This window comes from Rhinopithecus roxellana, chromosome 6 (genome assembly GCF_007565055.1).
Source record: "Rhinopithecus roxellana isolate Shanxi Qingling chromosome 6, ASM756505v1, whole genome shotgun sequence".
In the NCBI taxonomy this organism is placed as follows: domain Eukaryota; kingdom Metazoa; phylum Chordata; class Mammalia; order Primates; family Cercopithecidae; genus Rhinopithecus; species Rhinopithecus roxellana.
Window position 1 is genome coordinate 3,878,336 of NC_044554.1, and position 18,071 is coordinate 3,896,406.

At 54.4% G+C, this 18,071-nt stretch overlaps 1 protein-coding gene across 1 annotated transcript in view; it reads left to right on the forward strand.

Moving 5' to 3' along the window:
- LOC104671765 (protein tyrosine phosphatase receptor type N2) overlaps positions 1 to 18,071 on the forward strand; it is a 521,621-nt gene that overhangs the window by 437,301 nt on the left and 66,249 nt on the right. Inside the window, exon 7 of the mRNA XM_030932929.1 lies at positions 14,350 to 14,423. Coding sequence (XP_030788789.1) covers positions 14,350 to 14,423 — 74 coding nt within the window. The remainder of the gene's footprint in view (positions 1 to 14,349; positions 14,424 to 18,071) is intronic.

Below are 18,071 nucleotides of genomic sequence, written 5' to 3' on the forward strand. Positions count from 1 at the left end.
AGGAAACCCACATTATGAGATGCTTGCATGCTAGGTCTAGTTGTATTATCTCGGAAATTTAAAGAACTTAATATGCATTTTCTGTTATTTGAATGTTTAAAAAATAATTATGCAGCATTTCGCTTGTTTGCATTTCAAATTAAGAACAGGGATATGATACTATTTTGGTGCCATATCCTAAACAAAAAAGTATTTTTGCCTCTATGTTGGAATAACGAGAGAGAGAGAGAAACAAGAGAAACAGTGCAGAGAGACAAGCCAGAGACAACGAAGAGCTGAAGGCCCAGGGACAGGAAGACAGCGAGGAGGAGAGTCATGTGGGGTTCGCATCTCCCGGCTTCTGAGGGCATTGCTGCTGGAGGATCATAGCCACCTCACAGCCAGAGGCGCAGCTATGAGCATCTCCCAGGCCCTTGCCTTACAGCGTCACCATTCCCAGGAGTCAGGGTCACCACGCTGGCCCTGCGCTGCAGCTGCATGAGCGTCATCCTAGCCGTGGCATCGCCAGGGCATGGTGAGCCAGTGTCCCCCATGCCCGTGAATGTGCCACCTCTGGTCCTCACAATAAACCCCCTCACTTGGCAGACAAGAACTTTGGGGTTTAGAGCCTGGCACATCGGAGCTGAAGCCCGGACTCCCCAGTGCCGGCCTCATAGGCTGTCGTGGGTACACCTGAGATTGTGTGTGTGTGTTGAGAAAATCTATATCCGTTACAAACTCCTGCAGAAGTATTTGAAACATGTACAAGGGCTGAAGCACTTTGGCTAAGCATAGCTTTCCTTAGAATACTCAGAAAACAATATCTTTCTAAATAAACCTTTGGTTTAGTTTTTTTTCTGTCCCAAAACTCTAAGCAGAGTCCCCTAAGAGCAATATTTTGCCTTGGTTTCTTCTGAGTGACCGAAAATTATCATGAGTTGCTTTTAAAGATCAATACATGGGTGATTCTCCTAACTTTGATGATTAAGCCAAGGTTTTCTTTTTCCTTCCATAGAAAAAGGTTCTGAGCATATATGTCACCTCGCCAAGAAAGTCGCTGGAGAGAGACTCCCAACCTGGCTGCCTTCCCTCCACCCCTTTTGATCTCAGCGCCAGCCAACTCTGCCCCTAGGATTTGGGAGGGCTGTCGGTTTGTTGGTACTGAAAAGAAAATATCCCAGCAAATTCTGTGTGGGCCTTTTTCTTTGCTACCTCACAGGCAGACGCTGTTCTGGGCAGCTGTTCTACCAGAGACTGCAGATTCTTTTTTAGGGAAGAGATCTACAGGGTCCTTCTCATGAGGCTACTTCTCGAAGGAAAAGGTTGTCTAAAAGCATCATCTCTGAACTAGAACTGCAAGCTCTTCCGTGAGCTCTTCAGGACCTCCGGTGCCAAGAAACAGTGCTGGCAGGTTGTCAGTTAGGAGCCGCACTGACATTCCACACAGTTCAGCTGCTCAAAGTTCAGATTTTAGATCCTCTTTACTCTCTTTCTTAAAGCTGAACTGATAGGTTCGTAAGATGTCTGGCCTGGTGTGGCATGGCTGTCTGTCCTTCTCACATCCTCCTTCCGATTCCACTTACAGAATCTTCCTGCGGAGAGGATCTCGCAGAGTCTGGGGCAAGCCTGGCCTTCGGGGTGTCAGCAGCCAGGCTTACCCTCTCCTGGGCGTGCTGTTTCCCTGTGACCTGGAAGACCCACCCTCCAGAGGGGCCCCAGGTCACAGTGTGCTTCTTCCTGGATCAGGCCTCCCCCTTTATCCACCATAAGTTACATTCATCCTGCCAGGTGCACATCTCAGTGCCGGCTGATCCTGAGGCCGAGCCCACTAACATCCAGAGTCTTTCCTTAAGGTCTTCGGTGAAGCCGAGCACCTCGCGCACCCCCTGCCCCCCACCCCCTGTTGGTGACAGTCAAGTTTAACAGGAGAATCGAGCCTTGTGTTCATCTCCTGTAACCGATTCTTGTTCAGCCTCCAGAGCTTGTGATTCCTGAGTCACCACGTCACCTCCCTCTCAGCTCGGCGCCATCTGCTCGTTTTATAAACATGTTTTTCACATCGTCAAGTCATTGATAAAAACACGTTCCGCAGGACCAGCGCTGAGCCAATCCGCCCCCGCGACATGGATCCACTGCGGGACTTTCCAGGCGCTGGTTCCAGGGCTGAGATTGTTCCACGGCCCGGCCATGCGATGGGATCACCCCAGCCGTCCCCAGGCCCTGAGCACATTGGCAAAAGCTCATCAGACGTTTCCACGCAAGACACAGGGCTAAACGCCTCCTTTTCATCCTCGAAACAGTCCTCAGATTCACACAGGGACAGAGCTGGGGCTGAAGGAGGTTAGGGAGCCCAAGGTCAGCAGCTCCCAGGAGAGTGCAGCCCACACTGCCCCAGCGCAGACCCAGCCACAACCCACAAACACCGCTCCTACAGGACTCTTCTCCAGAGCAGAAGTGTGGCTGGCTTAGCATGACTTCCTCCCTCACTTTTTATTACAAGAGTTTTAAACACTCAAGTGGAAGGGGTAGCTTGGCGTCACCTGCACACCCACCACCCACCCCTGCCAGCCCCCCGGTGTTGGCTGTATTCGCATGACCTGAGAGCGCTTCATTTATTTTCTGGCTGGATGACTTCAAGTAAGTATCAGGCATCATGATGTCCACATACTTTAGCCTGCCTGCAGGTCCTAAACACAAGGGCCTTCTCCTGGGTAGCAACAGCCCCGTTATAACTAAGAAAATTAACTACAACCCGTCAGTGCCCTCTAACACCCAGCTGTGCCCATCTGCCCAGGCTTTGGAGACAGCAGATGAGCAGCTGAAACCACAGAACTGCATTTCCTCACAGTCCTGGAGGCCGGAGGCTGCGGTCCAGGTGTGGCAGGGCTGGCGGTGTCCGAGGCCTTCCCTGGGGCTTGCCCTACCTGGGGCTTGCAGGTGCTGTCTGTGACCAAGGGTCCCCTTTGTTTAAGGACAGCAGACCCATTGCACTAGGCCCCCCCTCAGGACCTCACCATCACTTGCTCGCCTCTCTGGAGGCCCTGTCTCCAAACATGGCGGCACTCCATGTTCCTGGGGGTTGGGGTGTCCACGCAGGGGCATTAGGGCACAGCTCAGCCCACAGGGGTGTCGCTATTACACACTCCCAGGGACTCCCACCCTTTTCTCTACAACAGTCTGTTATCTGTTGTCTGTGTTGTTTTTTCCACCAGGATGCAGTCAAGATTCATTTATTGCATTTTGGGTTTTGTGTCTGTTTTGTCTGTTTAATTTTGAAACAGCTGCCCCTGACTTTTTTTTCCTGATATGAATGGTTCCTAATAAGTCTGTTCTTTTAGTGACCACCTTCCCATCCCAAACAATCACAGACTCTCCATGTGGGAGTCTGTAGGGAACTCTGCAAACCCACGAGAAGCTCACCTGCACAATTCCAGAACTCCCCCTTCCAGAACCCCCGTTTCCCAAGAACCCGAAGTGTTCAGGTCTCCACGATGCTGTAGGAACATGACCAGCCTGTTCTGCAGCCTTGCCACAGGCCACAGACTTCAAACGCTGCCTCAGCCCTGAGCCCCACCCTGGCCCTCCCCTCTCCTACCCTCCTCCTCTGTCCTCCTCCTCTACCGTGCTCCCCCTCCTCCCCTGTCCTTACCCTCCTCCCGGCCTCCACTTCCCCCACTGTCCTCCTCCCCGTCCTACCTCCTCCCCTGTCCACGTCCTCCCCATCCTCCCCCTTCTCCCGTCTTCCCCCTCCTTCCACCCTCCCCTTCCTCCCGTCCTCCCCCTCCTCCCATCCTCCCCCTCCTCCCATCCTCCCCCTCCTCCCATCCTCCTCCTGCTCTCCCCCTCCTCCCCTGTCCTCCCCTCCTCCCATCTTCCTCCTCCCCTGTCCTCCACTGTCCTACCTCCTCCCCTGTCCTCCTCCTCTGTTCTCCCCTCCTCCCATCCTCCCCTGTCCTCCCCTCCTCCCCTGTCCTCCCCCTTCTCCCATCCTCCCCCTCTTCCTCTGTGCTCCTCCTCCCCTGTCCTCCCTCCTCCCCTGTCCCTCCTCTTCCCGTGTCCTCCTCCTCCCCATCTTCCCCCTCCTGTCTTCCTCCTTCCCTGTCCCCCCTCCTCCCATCTTCCCCCTCCTCTCCATCCTCCTCCTTCCCCATCCTTCTCCTCCCCCATCCCACCTCCTCCCCATCCCCCCTCCCCTTCCTCCCCATCCCCCCTCCCCTTCCTCCCCTGTCCTCTCCCTCCTCCCATGTCCTCCCTCCTCCCCTGTCCTCCTCTCCGTCCTCCTCCCCTGTCCTCCCTCCTCCCCTGTCCTCCTCCCCTGTCCTCCCTCCCCTGTCCTCCTCCTCATCTCCATCCCCCCTCCTCCCCTGTCCTCCTCCCCTATCCCCCTCCTCCCCATCCCCCTCCTCCCCCCTCCTACCGTGTCTTCTCCCTCCTCCCCGTCCTCCTGCCCTGTCCTCCTCCCCTGTCCCCCCTCCTCCCCATCCCCCTCCTCCCCTATCTTCTATCCTCCCAGTCCCCCTCCTCCCCTGTCTTCCTCTTCCTCCCCTGCCTTCCCCCTCCTCTCCATCCTCCTTTTTCCTCCTCCCACCTCTTTCATGGTTCCCTGTATTCTGATTGGCCCGTTGAGCAGTTCTGCTGCAGAACGAGGCTTTCAGAGGCATCCGGTTGCTTGTGGTCTTCCACCAGCAAGAATGTGGAGGCCGCCCTGTGAGCTCACAGCTAGGGTCACGGTTGTGACAGGCAGGGTTGCCCCTGACCGCGTGGCCTGTAAGGGGCTCGAGGAGTCTGGATAGCAGCGCCGAGGTTTGCTCTTGGGGAGAGACCCCGAGTCCCGGCACATTGTGTGGGGGCCGCAAGACAGCGGCCCGGGATGCCCTCAGGACACCTGCGGTCCGAAACTCGAGGACTACGTGACAAGCGGCAGTTCAGGCTGCCGCGGATGCAGGTTTGCTCATCAGCGGCCTCTGGTTAGGGAGACGATTCTGGCATATTCCAGGCAGGCCACTGTCGGGAGAGGTCCCTGCGTGTGGGAGACGGAGGCGGCGAGGTGTGGAGGATGCAGGGCCGCCCGGCCCGCGATGCTGGCTGGAGACCCGGGGAAGGACCGCGGCGGCCTCCCGCGGGAAGAGGCACGAGACGGGCTCGCCCTGCGGCTCAGCGAGGAGCCTGCTCCACCCGCTCCTGCGGCTGCGCTCTGGACTCTGAGCTCCGGGGCCTGAGGGGACGCGATCGCGTTGATTGAGGCCCCGAGGTTTGCGGAAGTCCCCGACTTCCGGCCGCAGGAGGCGCCCGCGCTGAGGCTGCGCGACGTGGGGCCCGCCAGACCCGCCTGGGCCTGTGTCTCCGCGCAGCCATCTCTGCCGTCACCATCCCAGAGACCGGCACTTCTGGTTTTGTTTCTGTGAGAAGTACGGCGCTGGGAATGAGTCACCTGCCGACCTTCCAGTGGACACGAAGGACGAGCGGAGTCACCTAGCGCCGTCGCTGCTTAGCCCAGAAAACCGCCTCGTCAGCGCCCTAGACCTGCTTGTGGAGCGCTTCAGGGCTGAAGGAACCACGACGTTCTGCCGCTCAGGCGGGAGGCGGGCTTGGAAGCGGGCTGGGCCTGTCCCTTTGGGTCGTTCAGCCGCAGGGCTCTCCCGGCCTCCTCCCTCGGCCACCCAGGCCGGAGGCACCCCGGCCCCTTCTCCGGGACTCTCCTTGTCAGCGAGATCAACCCTCCGGAGCTGCTGTGTCTTCCCCGAGCCGCAGACCCGGGCCGGGAGGCGGGGCCTTCAGCTGCTGTGGGGTGTGGGGGGCTCTGTGCGGCCGCAGCCGCTCCCACCCGGTTTCCCTACTTCACCCCAGCGTCTCTGTGGGTGCCCTTTTGACCACGCCCCCTCCTGTGCCGCGAAAGTAAGTCGTTCCTGTGAGCTGTTTGGGCATTTTCCACACCTGCCCATCAGTTGCGCCTCTAGGAAGCTAATGGGCAGGTTTCCCGTCGAATTTCCTCGCTTACTTTTCCAGACGCGCCTGCTTGGTACAGTCTGCCCTGCGCCCCGTGCTGTGAGGGCAGAGGTCACTGCCGTCTGCGGCTCCCCTGGCGGCCCCAAGACCGTCAGTCACAGGTGCAGCTTCTGCCCCCCGCCCCCCCGCCGATCCACAAAACAGGTGTTAATCTCAGGCAGCACAGCCACAAGCCAGGGCTGTTCTTCTGGTGGTATCCGGTGTCCTGGTGATAAGGTGTGTGAACTGCCCCCTGCTCGTAGTCTCAGCTCCTTGGAGGCGCCCCCCAGCCGTTTGTGTCTCTGGCTGCTGGCACAGATGCGCTTCATCATCGCTGTTGATGGACAGCCTCTCAGTGGAGCCGTGCAGACGGCGTGGCCCTGCCTGTCTGATACCTGTGCTCCCGTTACGGAAAGCTGTTCTTGTTCCTGTGAGAAAGTCGCCACCAGCGCACACCGCCACGTGTGCTATGTCTGGAGCTGGTCTGTGGGTTGCCTACACTCCACGACTGCAGGCTGGCTCCAGGTGGCGCGTTCTCTGTGCAGGCACCAGGTGCTGTTCAGGGCACGGGAAGCCAAACCCAGGTCACTCCAGGTGCTCTGGGCCTGGAGGGCTGCAGGGACAGAGCGCCGGGGATGGGCGGTGTAAGTGGCCAAAGCGAGCTGTCTCCTGTTCCAGAGGCCAGAAGTGGAGGGCAGGTTGTCAGCAGGGCTGGCTTCTCTGGAGGCCTCACTCCCCAGCATGACCGAGGCTGTCTTTGTCTTCACACAGGCACTCTCCCTCCACGTGTGGGTGTGCAGATTCCTCCTTCCTAACAGCGCACCAGTCATATTGCATTAGGGCCACCCAAATGACCTCCGCTCGCTTACCTCTGTAAAGATCCTATTTCCAAATAAGGTCATGTTCCAGAGCTGGGACTCCAATGTGTCTTTTTGGGGGAGGATATGCAGCTCAACCCTGGGACCTGGTGCCTCCGAGTCAGCTCAGTGACTGGGTGGGCGCTGCCCGGCCACGGGAACCCACACACCTTTGGCATCCGTTCCAGCTGCATCCTGCCCCCACACAGCCCTGCCTGGGGGGTTCCTTCTACACAGATGCCCGCAATGAGACTAGTGTGGGTTAAAATTGCTTCAGGTATGGGAATCCCCTGGGGTTTGAGGCTCCTAGTCCAGCTGCCCCAGGTCACATGCCTAACATGCCTCCAATCCCATTGGGGGGCAACTTTCTGAAAGATCTGTGAGGGATGCCATTGAAACCATTTAAGACATGAGACACAAAACCAGCCTCATGACCATGCCATTTGGGGCCACTGTTGCTCCTCTGGGACCTACTTTTGATGCGTCCAGTTTGGAAGCCAGCCACCGGCCTCGCGCTCGGTTTTTCAGCTCACTGGTGGGCAGTGTGCCTCCTGAGCGGTGGCTGGGGTAGATCTCGTTTTCATGACCCTCTCTGGATGTGGCAGGGCTTTCTGGATATCAGCCCCAGCCTGTCCCAGTCTGCCCAGATGCAGCATTGTATGCTGAGCTGCGGAGGCCCGTGAACGACACTCAGTTGACTTACCTAAATGTTAGATGATCTTTATAGCTTGAGCTGAGCGTCTCCTGAAGGCCTAATTGGAAGCAGAATGTCTGCCTGCTGACTAAGGATGGGAGCGTGTGGGAGGAAGAGAACTTGCCCCTTTAGAATGTGTTCTGTCATCGCACTGTTGCTGGTCTTCCAGTGCCCAGGTTTGCGAAGAATCAAGCCCATGTAGTTTCTCAGAGTATTGAAACAAACGTGGTGTGATCATTTATTCCTTTGCCTCAACTATGACAAGTTCAAAGTCCTTTCTGTGTGTGACCAGCTAGGACCCCCTAAGCAGCATTGATGGCCCTTGCTGACGGACAGCAGCCCCAGGATGTGCCTTTGCAGCCCTCAGACCTCGGTGGACCCCATGAACTCGGAGCAGGAGCTTGTGGGTGCTGGTGCCAACTGTGGAGCACATCCTGGAACATGTTGTCCACTGAAGAGTCAGGACTTAGACCTTCTAGGAGCAAGACGCCGGCTCAACCTCTCCACAGGCCACACCATCAACGTGAAGAAGAGGGTCTCCCGCCAGCATAAATGACTGAGCCTAAACCTTCACAGAAAGCAGAGGCAGTTGGAGAGCCCAAGAGAACATGTGAGGCCCCTGGGAGGAAGGAACCACAACCCCATTCCTGAGTTCTGTCAGGCCCCTGGGAGGAAAGAACCTCATTGCCGAGTTCCAGGACTCAGCGGTGGCTTCACAGATGGCCTCACGCATCCTCCAAACAGCAGCACCGTGGAGCCTGTGTGCTGGTGGGAGGCAGATTCTTGGCCCTACAGAGCAGCTTCCTGAGTATGGACAGCAAGCCAGGAGGCCTGGGGGAATGCCATCCTCAGAGATCCGTGTAGCAAGACGATGTTCCAGGCAGAGGAATCTTCCACACACTTTCCTCAGATGCAGTCGGCGGGGCGGGGGGGGGGGGGGGGCACGGGAGGTTCTAGATCATGATTAATGGCTATACCACCGCTAACATGCTTAGCTTGGCCGTCTTCCAAGGCTCTTTGCCCTAGTAATACTCAAGAAGAAACTGTGGGATGTGTGTCTTCTGTTGACACCTATGAAAATTGCTCCATATGTTCTGCCACCACAGGGCAGCAAGAACACACTTTGCCAGCTTGGCTGTCCTACCCGTTTGGGTGTGTGTCCACCGTCATCTCAACCTTGCTCCTCATTGCTTGCTGTGTGCCATGTATGACAACAGTCCTGTGAGTTGTGTGTTATCCTGCATTCTCTGAACACTGAACAGTTTACCCAAGATCGCCCGCTGGCAAGCAATGGGGCTGGGAGTCAAACCCTGCACTGCCCTGTGGACCACGAGGCTGTGGCCACATGAGTCGTTCCATCCTTCTGAGCCTTAGTTTCTTCAGCCTAAAACAGGAAAGTAGTCCCTGTTCTGTCCATGGCCCAGGATGGCCACTGGGTCCAGGATGAGAAGAGGATCTAATCCGTGAAAATATGGAACATCTGAGAAATTTGAAATACTCTTTTTTTTAATATTAAAAGAAAAATTTTTTGACACAGAGTTTCACTCTTGTTGCCCAGGCTGGAGTGCAATGGCGTGGTCTTGACTCACTGCAACCTCCGCCTCCTGGGTTCAAGCAATTCTCCTGCCTCAGCCTCCCAAGTAGGTGGGATTACAGCCGCCCATCACCACACCTGGCTAATTTTTGTATTTTTAGTAGAGATGGGTTTTCACCATGTTGGCCAGTCTGGTCTCGAACTCCTGACCTCAGGTGATCCACCTGCCTCAGCCTCCCAAAGTACTGGGGTTACAGGTGTGAACCACTGCAGCCGGCCTGAAATATTGTTGGACAATGCACTAACACGTGATAAACACAGTAAAGGTTCAGAAAAGAAATGTGCACAGTGGGTTAATTTAACCCACTGAAGTTAACTCCGTTATAGAGCCAGGTGAAAGAAGACTCTACGTGAGTTCCCACGTTTTCCTGGCCTCTCAGTAAATTCTCAGACTACGGTTTTGAAGAGCACACCCATTCTTAATGGAAACATGAGGCTGTTATGAATTCTCATCCTGTGGCTCCTGCCATTGCTCTGTGTTGCCTCCCCAGGGAGGTATGATGTTTCATTTGAGAACAGGAGGGAGCAGCCTTCAGTTCCGCAAGCACAGGCCAGGGCTGATTGCGCGTGGGCCCACCCTGGCTTCATCTCCAGCCTGGGGTTGGCCTTGAGAGGCCTCAGGCCTCTGCCTCCCTTCACTTCATAGAACATGAAGGCCCTCCCCAGGCCTTGCACGTCAAGGAAACTGCCCTTTAGGGGACTTGGGAACTGGATGCCATCATCCCATTGGCTCTAAAAACATCTCATAAGAAGTAAGAGAATCATAAAATAGAGATTCGCCAGACACATGAACTCTCCGCATGAGAAACGGTTGCCACCCCATGCAGGAGTCAGAGTCCACCCTCCTCCACAGCACGCAGCGTCCCTCGGCCCACCTAGGATGGCTCCAGGTGTTTCCCGGAAGTTCCAAATGACCCCATATTGCAAACACAATGACTTTGCTGGCCAGGCGCGGTGGCTCATGCCTGTAATCCCAGCACTTTGGGAGGCCGAGGCAGGTGGATCACCTGAGGTCAGGAGTTTGAGACCACCCTGGCCAACATGGTAAAACCCTGTCTCTACTAAAAATACAAAAATTATCATGTGCGGTGATGTGCGCCTGTAGTCTCAGCTACTTGGGAGGCTGAGGCAGGAGAATGGCGTAAACCCAGGAGGCGGAGCTTGCAGTAAGCTGAGATCCGACCCTGTCTCTTAAAAAAAAAAGACTTCCCTGGTAATTTCAAAAGCAACATGTTGACACAAAATCAAATATGTGATCAGGAAGTAGGAGCTCTCCAAAGCCCTGGAAGCCGGGTCCTCCACTCAGTGCCATCTTTAAAGGGTGACCTCGGGGGAAATGAATTCTGCTGAAACTATCTTCCACCAAGAAGCCCATGGGTTGTCCTCTGCTTGCCAGCAGGGCTCAGGTGCCCAAGGCAGATTCCCCCTCTGCCATGGAGAGGAGAGGGCCGGGCTTGTAGAATGTATGTTTAACTCCCCAGGACTCCCAAGCTAGGGAAGCATTTTCTTAATTTTCCAATGAGAAAATTCAGCTGGCGCTTGTCTGCTGAGTCCAGTGGCAGTGGCCACTTTCCCTGTGGCCTGTTGCTCACAGGACCTGGTGGCAGGGACCGCTCGGCTGTGAAGGAGCTCCCAGCACGCTGCCCTGATGGCTCCTCTGTGCCCCACCCCCCACACACACCGGAGACGAGGCCACTGGTCTCAGAGCTCAGTGGGTACCATCAAAGCACCAGACCAACCCAGATCAGGAGCCTGAGGGCTCCAAGCTGCGCTGCCTCTTCCCTGCCCTGCTCCCTCCTGACCCTGCTCTTGATAAAGCCTTCTCAAGACACGTAAGAGCGGTCCCCAGTTGCTGGTCTCACAAGTGCCTAACGGTGGCTGTGCTGAAAATGAGGCAGGGCCCAGAGGCCCCTGGAAGCAGCCAGAGGCCCTGCTTTTATTCCCAAGCTCTGTGTGGGCTGCAGCACTGGGCCCAGCCCAGCACCTCTGACCACAGCCTCATCTCTGGCTGTGTTGTCTGTGTGGCCCCACTGTGAAAATGGGCTTCTGGAATCAATGTTTGGAGTAGTGTTTGTGGGGTGTTCACATGTCAGAGTCCACCAATTTTTTTCTGATTATTCGTATTACAATTTCCTGCCACTGCCAATTTTCACTCTCCAAGAACTAATTTATGCAGGAGCTAAAAGCCATTGAGTCCCTGGGATTTTTGCGTCATTCACACCTGCGTTCAAAGCTGACGGGATGATTTGCAGCTTCATGACATTCCTGAGGCATTCAGCTACATACGGCGTGTGCATATGTACATATGCATTCTTCTCCTCTTTCTAGATGTTTTATCTTACCCTATCTTGTCACCCCTGAAAGAGGCTGACATTCCTACCTGAAGGAGGGTGTCAGGACGGCATCCAACCTAGAGTGTATTGATCTCTAGTGCACAGTACTTTCCTAGTTAAATCAGTTAAAACACTAAGTTTCCCAAGCCCTAGAATTTGTTGTTTTAAAAAATATAAGTAAAATCTCCAAGAAAAATAAAAGAATTGCATAGAAAAGCAGAGTCTGTGCAGCTTCACCAGCACCACACTGCTCCATGATTGGGGCCACTTCCTTCTGGTGCCAGCGCCCGCAGGAGGTGCCCGGTAAGTTTGGAGTTGGAGAACAGGTCCAGAGGGCCTCTAAGCACTGGCCTCCGAGGGCTCCAGCCAGGGTGATTTTGTTTTCTCAGAAGAGAAGGAGATCTGTGTTGTGTGCAGCACTGAAAGGTTTTCCCTGGGACAAACAGCAGCAGAGCTGAGACGCTGTCGCTCAGATTTCAGCCAGGGATGTCAGTGACAGGCCCTCTGGAGTGGTCACTACCATCACACCGGCTGCAGCAGGGAGGCGTGACCTGGGCATCCTGTTCCATGAAGCAGGCAGGACCCACCCCCACCCCACAGAGCAGCTGCAGCTGCCCAAACCGTAGCTGTGGACCCAGGCAGCCCTGCACTCTTGGGGACCCAGGAAGAAGATCCTTGCCCTTGCAGGAAGTGTCTGCTCCTGCTGCCTGGATTTTCCCTGCTGTTGGCACCCATGCTGATCTTGGAGCAAAGTCAGGGCCGAGCCCGGGCGCTGTCACAGCTCAGCAGGTGTGGGCACATTCAGGGCAGTGCTGACATACCAGCCCCCTGCCACCTCAGCCCCCTCTGGACTTTGGGCACCAACAAGCATGGGAGGGAAGCTGAGGGAGGGCTGAGGGCAGCTCAGCTCTGGCCAGCAGGTGCCCCTTGGCACAAACAGCCTGGGTGCCATGAATGGCAGCAGGAGGCAGATATTCCTGGGCAAAAGGGGGTAGGTCCCCATGAGGTACCACCTTCAACCACCTTCAGGCCAGGGAGGGTTTGAAGGCTGGGGGCTGGGCTGCGAGTGCTGTGGATCAGAGTGGGAACTCATGGTGCTTTTTCCAGGCCTGCCCATGGCCACCCATGGACCAATCAGCATGTACTTCCTCCCCTCTGAGGCCCATAAATGCCTCAGGCTCAGCCAGAGTTGGGCAGACATGGGGATGACCAGCTACAGAGAGGAGCTACCCTCTCCAAGGCCTCCTCTCTGCTGAGGTCTGTAGGGACAATGGGACAAGCAGCCTGCAGAGAGGAGCTACCCACTCCAGAGCCTCCTCTTTGCTAGGAGCTGAACACTCGTCAGGACCCCCTGGCTGCAGAAAGGAGCTGCCCCCTGTGGGAGACTGAGCTGTTGAATTGCTCAGTGAAGCTCCTCTTCATCTTGCTCACCCTTCACTTGTCTCCGTACCTCATTCTTCCTGGTTGCAGAACAAGAACTCAGGACCTGTCTAATGGTGGGGCTAGAAGAGCTGCAGCACAAACAGGGCTGAGGCATGCCCCTTGCTTGCCACATTGTGGGTAAAGAGAAAGAGAGACTAGCTCTCTCCTTCTGAGAAGGGAGCCCAGAACTGGGAGCTCCCCAAGCCAGGCCTGTGACTCCATCTTTGGGACCCTGTGGTTCCTGGCATCTCCAAACTTCTAGGAGCTACCATGTTCCTCAGTGTCAACCATGGAAGCTGCTTGCCGCATGCCTGGTCCAGGCACAGCCTCACAGAGAGCCAGTGCCCATGCTGGCACCTGGAGCTGCCCACTCTGCTGCAGCACCTAGTGTGCCTGACTGTGTGGTGTGACCAGACCCCACGCTCCTCACACACCCCTCGCCACTGCATGCCTGATTCGCCCTTGGCAGGCATAGGACCCAGGCTGATAGTGTGAGCCAAATGTGGCCTGCCAGGCCCAGCCTGAGCAAAACTTGGACAAAGGTGCCACTGGCCACAGAGATTTCTGGCAGAAAAACAACACCCCCAAGATCCCGTAATACAAAGAGCGCCTTGCAGAGAAAAGGAAGCGGCCGCACACCAGGGAGGTGGGAGGTGCAGGAGGGGCTCTTTCGGCTTCTCCTCTGTGAGCTCTGCTGGTCGAAGTTTCTAAAAACAGGGCAAAGAGGAGGGCAGTCGCAGTAAGCAGGATGGGGGTTACCCCAGAACCAAAGCCAAGACAGCTGGTGTATCACAACGTCACAAGTGCCGAGCGTCCCCCCTGCTGTGCCCGGCTTCAGCAGCCGTCAGGTTACTCGGCCTGTCCAAGCGAGATTTTATGCCAGTCTCCACTGGTACATTTCTCCTCTATTTCCTCTTTATCTGCATTTTATTTATCTCTTACTCTCCTTTTAAAACTAAATTCCAGTAATCTTGAGGACTTAACTATTCATCGACTATGAAACTTTTTATTTTGGAAGGTGGCCGATTGCTTAACGTTCCTATTTCTGTTTACCTGCTTTGCGTTGCCAAGTGTGTCTGTGATTTAAAGGCCAACATGGTGTAAAATTCTGCAGAGGAACCCCTGACCTTGGTGTGTGAACTCCACATGGGGGAAAACACCAGGATATCTCCATTCTGCTGAATGGGAGCTTTGTGCCACTTCCCCACATGCCGTTCATCTGCCTCCCACATGGAGGATCACAAACAGGGGAGGATGGGAACAGGAACATTAGAAACCACATTCAGGAGGGTGTGAGCAGAGTCCTGAGAGAGGACACGGGTGGGCCCTGAAGCCTGGGCAGGGGTCCCACACTGCTGGGCTGTAGGCCCTGGGGCTGGTTAGGAGTCCTACACTCCTGGATGGTGGGCCCTGGAGGCCAGGTGGGGGGTCCCATGCTGCTGGGTGGGCCAACGTTCCTCTGACCCCTGCACTGTGTCCTTGCAGATGACCACTCCCGGGTCCTGCTGAAGGTGGAGAACAGCCACAGCCACTCGGACTACATCAACGCCAGCCCAATCGTAAGTGTGTCGCCGGGCTTTCTGTCGGGCGTCATGGACATGGCAAATCACGCGGGAAGGTTCTTGGGGGAAATCGCATCCCCGCCCGGCTCGGCGTCTCTGCGGTGCACGGGACCCACTCTGCCCACTAGACTCCCGCCACTCCTCTGTTCCTTCACCATTGGGGCTGTTTATGAGCTGTGTGGGTCCCGGCTCACGCTGGGTAGTGGGTTCCATGACCTGTAGAACATCCAGCAATGGCGACTGGACAGTTCCCTGACTAGAAGACATGGCTTTTAGGAGATATTCATAATGGGTGTCGTTCCTCTTTCCTGGAGCTACTCATTTCCTGTTTATTCATTGGGCATGGGCACACTAGTCCTCAGTCTCCGCTTTTTGTAACAATCAGTGGCATGGAGGCAGGTCCAGAATTCCAGGTTCGTTTTCCTGAAGTTTTTCCAGCAAATGGGACCCTGTTTCTTAAGAAAGAGACCGTTTTTTGGCTGGTCCTCCCCCTGGGATAGACACAGGTGCAGTGGAGATCAGGCTGTCCTGTGTTTCTGTGGACAAGTGTAGTGGCAGCTCCTGCGCCATGAGGTGTGAGTCCCTGTGGCCTGTGGTCCTTCACTTCCCAGGGGCTCCTCTCAGCCCATGCCGGACGCGGCTCTCACCCTATTTAACTCTGGGCATCCCCCTTCCCTGTCATGACCTGTGGGGAGAGCAGGGCTGAATGGGGGTCTTGCAGCCCTCCCAGGGTGAGCAGAGGAGGGAGAGAAATGAGCGTGGAGAGGGCTGAAGCCACAGGCCAGGGACACTCAGACTGGCTGTTCAGATGAGCAGTGATGGTGGCAGGTGGCGGGGGTGGGACGGGACACTGTCCAGGGCCAGGGCTTTGGAGACCTGGTGGATGGCATTTTAAACCAGCAGTGGAGAGGCTGGGGCTCCGTGCGGATTTATGGCAGACACTGGTTGCCATGTTTGCCCCTTTAAACAGCTCTTCTCAATTCTGGTCTTCAGGGAACATGAGGACATCTCACGAAAATTCCACATTCACCTTTAATCAGACACGGTGCCTGCAGGATGCGACACTGTTCTAGGGCTGAGTGAGACAGAGCAGGTGATCGAGGCACAAATCACACCCTACGGTGTCTTGAAGTGTCTTTGCTCATCCATAGGGAGCTTTGGATGAAATTATTGGCCCAACTGCCTGCAGGCCGCGGCCACTGATGACGGACGGTGCTCAGCTCTTGGCTCTGCTAGTCTCAGTGGCCGCTGATGGCGGACGGTGCTCAGCTCTCGGCTCTGCTAGTCTCAGCACACCCGTGGGATAAAGCACACTGGGAAGATGCCCACATGCCTAAGCCAGTCCCGTTTTCTCCAGCACTTCACGGCCCACACAGTGAGCATGTTCGGCTTTGAGAGAGTGAATTCAAAGTGAAGAACTGGTCTAGTGTACTTGGTCTACACCACCTGAACCCAGGTTTCTATTTATGTGTTCATTCTTAAGAAGGAATCACTTCCTTCCAGCAGAAGTTGACTCCCAACCTTGGTTCCTTCTGGGTTTCAAAGATCCTCATTCATCTTCCTTAATAAGATGTGATGCACGTAATATTTTTCTGTCATCAATTCTAATTCAAAAACATCAAACCAAAGCCTCACTGATGTGCCAGCCTCTCACTTGATGAACAGAACGTGCGTTCTGGTAGAGCCAGGTGTGCACGCCTGGATTCCGTTCCTGTACCATGTGCAGCAGAGTTGGCAACATGAAACTGTCCGAAGGAAAAGAAAAGCCATGTTGAGGTCCCTTTTCCCTGAGATGAACCGTTTGATGAGGCCAGAATGAGGAATAAAGCCATGATTCACAAGCCTAAAAGACGAGAGTTCAGCGTTGCAGCTGGGCCCAACTCTCCCCCACTTGATGGGTTCCAACTTGCAGATGTCTGCGCTATTCCAGGCCACAGCCAAGCCAACGTGGGCAGCAGTACCCAGGGCAGCAACTGTGTCGAGCTGGAAACGGTGGACAACTTCCATGCTCGTGTGGGAACCAGAGGGGGTGTGTGTTTGGGGGATGAATTCCTGCACATTCATGCCGCTCCCTCTCCAGGCCTTACTGGGCAGGAGCCTGGGTGAGAAGGTGAGGCCAGGAGGGAGAAGTAATTCTGTGGTACCTTGTATACCTTTCCTTTATTTCATACCACAATTTTTTTTTTTCCAAATTTGGGTTGTAAGAATGAAGCTGAAGAAATGGATGGTGACTCGTCTTCATGAAAGAGCTGAAGGTACAATGATAATTAGCTTCCTAGTGGCAGCTGAATGAAAAGCTTACAATTACAGCAAAGGAAGGCCCTGGCTGTGCAGGATAAAACTATGATAATTACATCTGTCATATTTGTACTTAGTCCTCATTACATTTCAGGGAAGGCATCCAGTAGTAAATAATGTGCAATCTTTGCTTTTAAATCAGAGGTCATGAAAGTCAATGGGAATTCTGTTTTCTCTCATAGGTTGTCTGAGAGAGAAACCCATGAGCTACATTTAAAACAGCCTGGTTATTACTGAGGACACCAAGTTGAGAAATGGTGTTCATGTAACAGCCCACTCAAAGACAGCACACAAGCTTTATTGCCAGGACAACCCTGAAACTCCCAATGACACTTAAAAATCAGCTTAATTCTTCATTTCACTAAGGGGGAAAAAAACATTGTTTAAAGTTTTAATTCAGAATGCATTTACCTATGGTAAAGGACAGAGTGGCTTTTCAGAAAAGGAAGAGAGGTTGGATGTTCTGACTAGCATAAGAAATTGGCCAAATATGGGAACCACTTCAGTTATTTACAATCAAACTTCTGTGTATAATAATGGTTTATATTCAGTATATTACTGAAGTAAATCTCAACTCCTAAGAATACAATATAAAAATATTTCAAGTTCAAAAGTCCATCTCCTGACTGGGTGCAGTGGCTCATGCCTGTAATCCCAGCACTTTGGGAGGCTGAGGCGGGTGAATCACTTGAGTTCAGGAGTTTAAGACCAGCCTGCCCAATGTGTTGAAACCCCATCTCTACTAAAAACACAAAACCTAACCAGGCGTGGTGGCTCACACCTGTAATCCCAGCTACTCTGGAGGCTGAGGCAGGAGAATCATTTGAAACCACGAGGAAGAGGTTACAGTGAGCTGAGATCATGCCACTGCACTCCAGCCTGGGCTAAAGAACAAGAGACCCTGTATCAAAAAAACAAGTCAATCTCCCATTGATTATCGAAGCTACAATTTCCCAATAAATTTCCATATTAAGACTTAGTATTTGGAAAAGGGACTTGACAAGTCAGATGTTTGTTTGTTTTCAAGAAACCATTTCATGAAATTTGCTTTAAATGTTAGGAAAGGCAGGTGGAGAGGTGGGCAGGTAGAAATACCTGCAGATGAGGCATGTACTTATCCTTTGCGCAAGATTTCAGACTAAAGACGTGACACCCCCCGCCGTGTCCTTCCCCAAAGCCAGCCAGATCATCTTAAGATGTTTAGGTCATGGCTGCCCGAGGCCGGGGTTGGTTTGGGAGCAGAAACTGGCGTTCCCTTCACCTGCCCCACAGTGGGTTCCTCTGCCACCATCGAGGCTGTTGAGGACTACAGAACACAGTCCAGTGGTCCTGACATGCTGAGTGCTT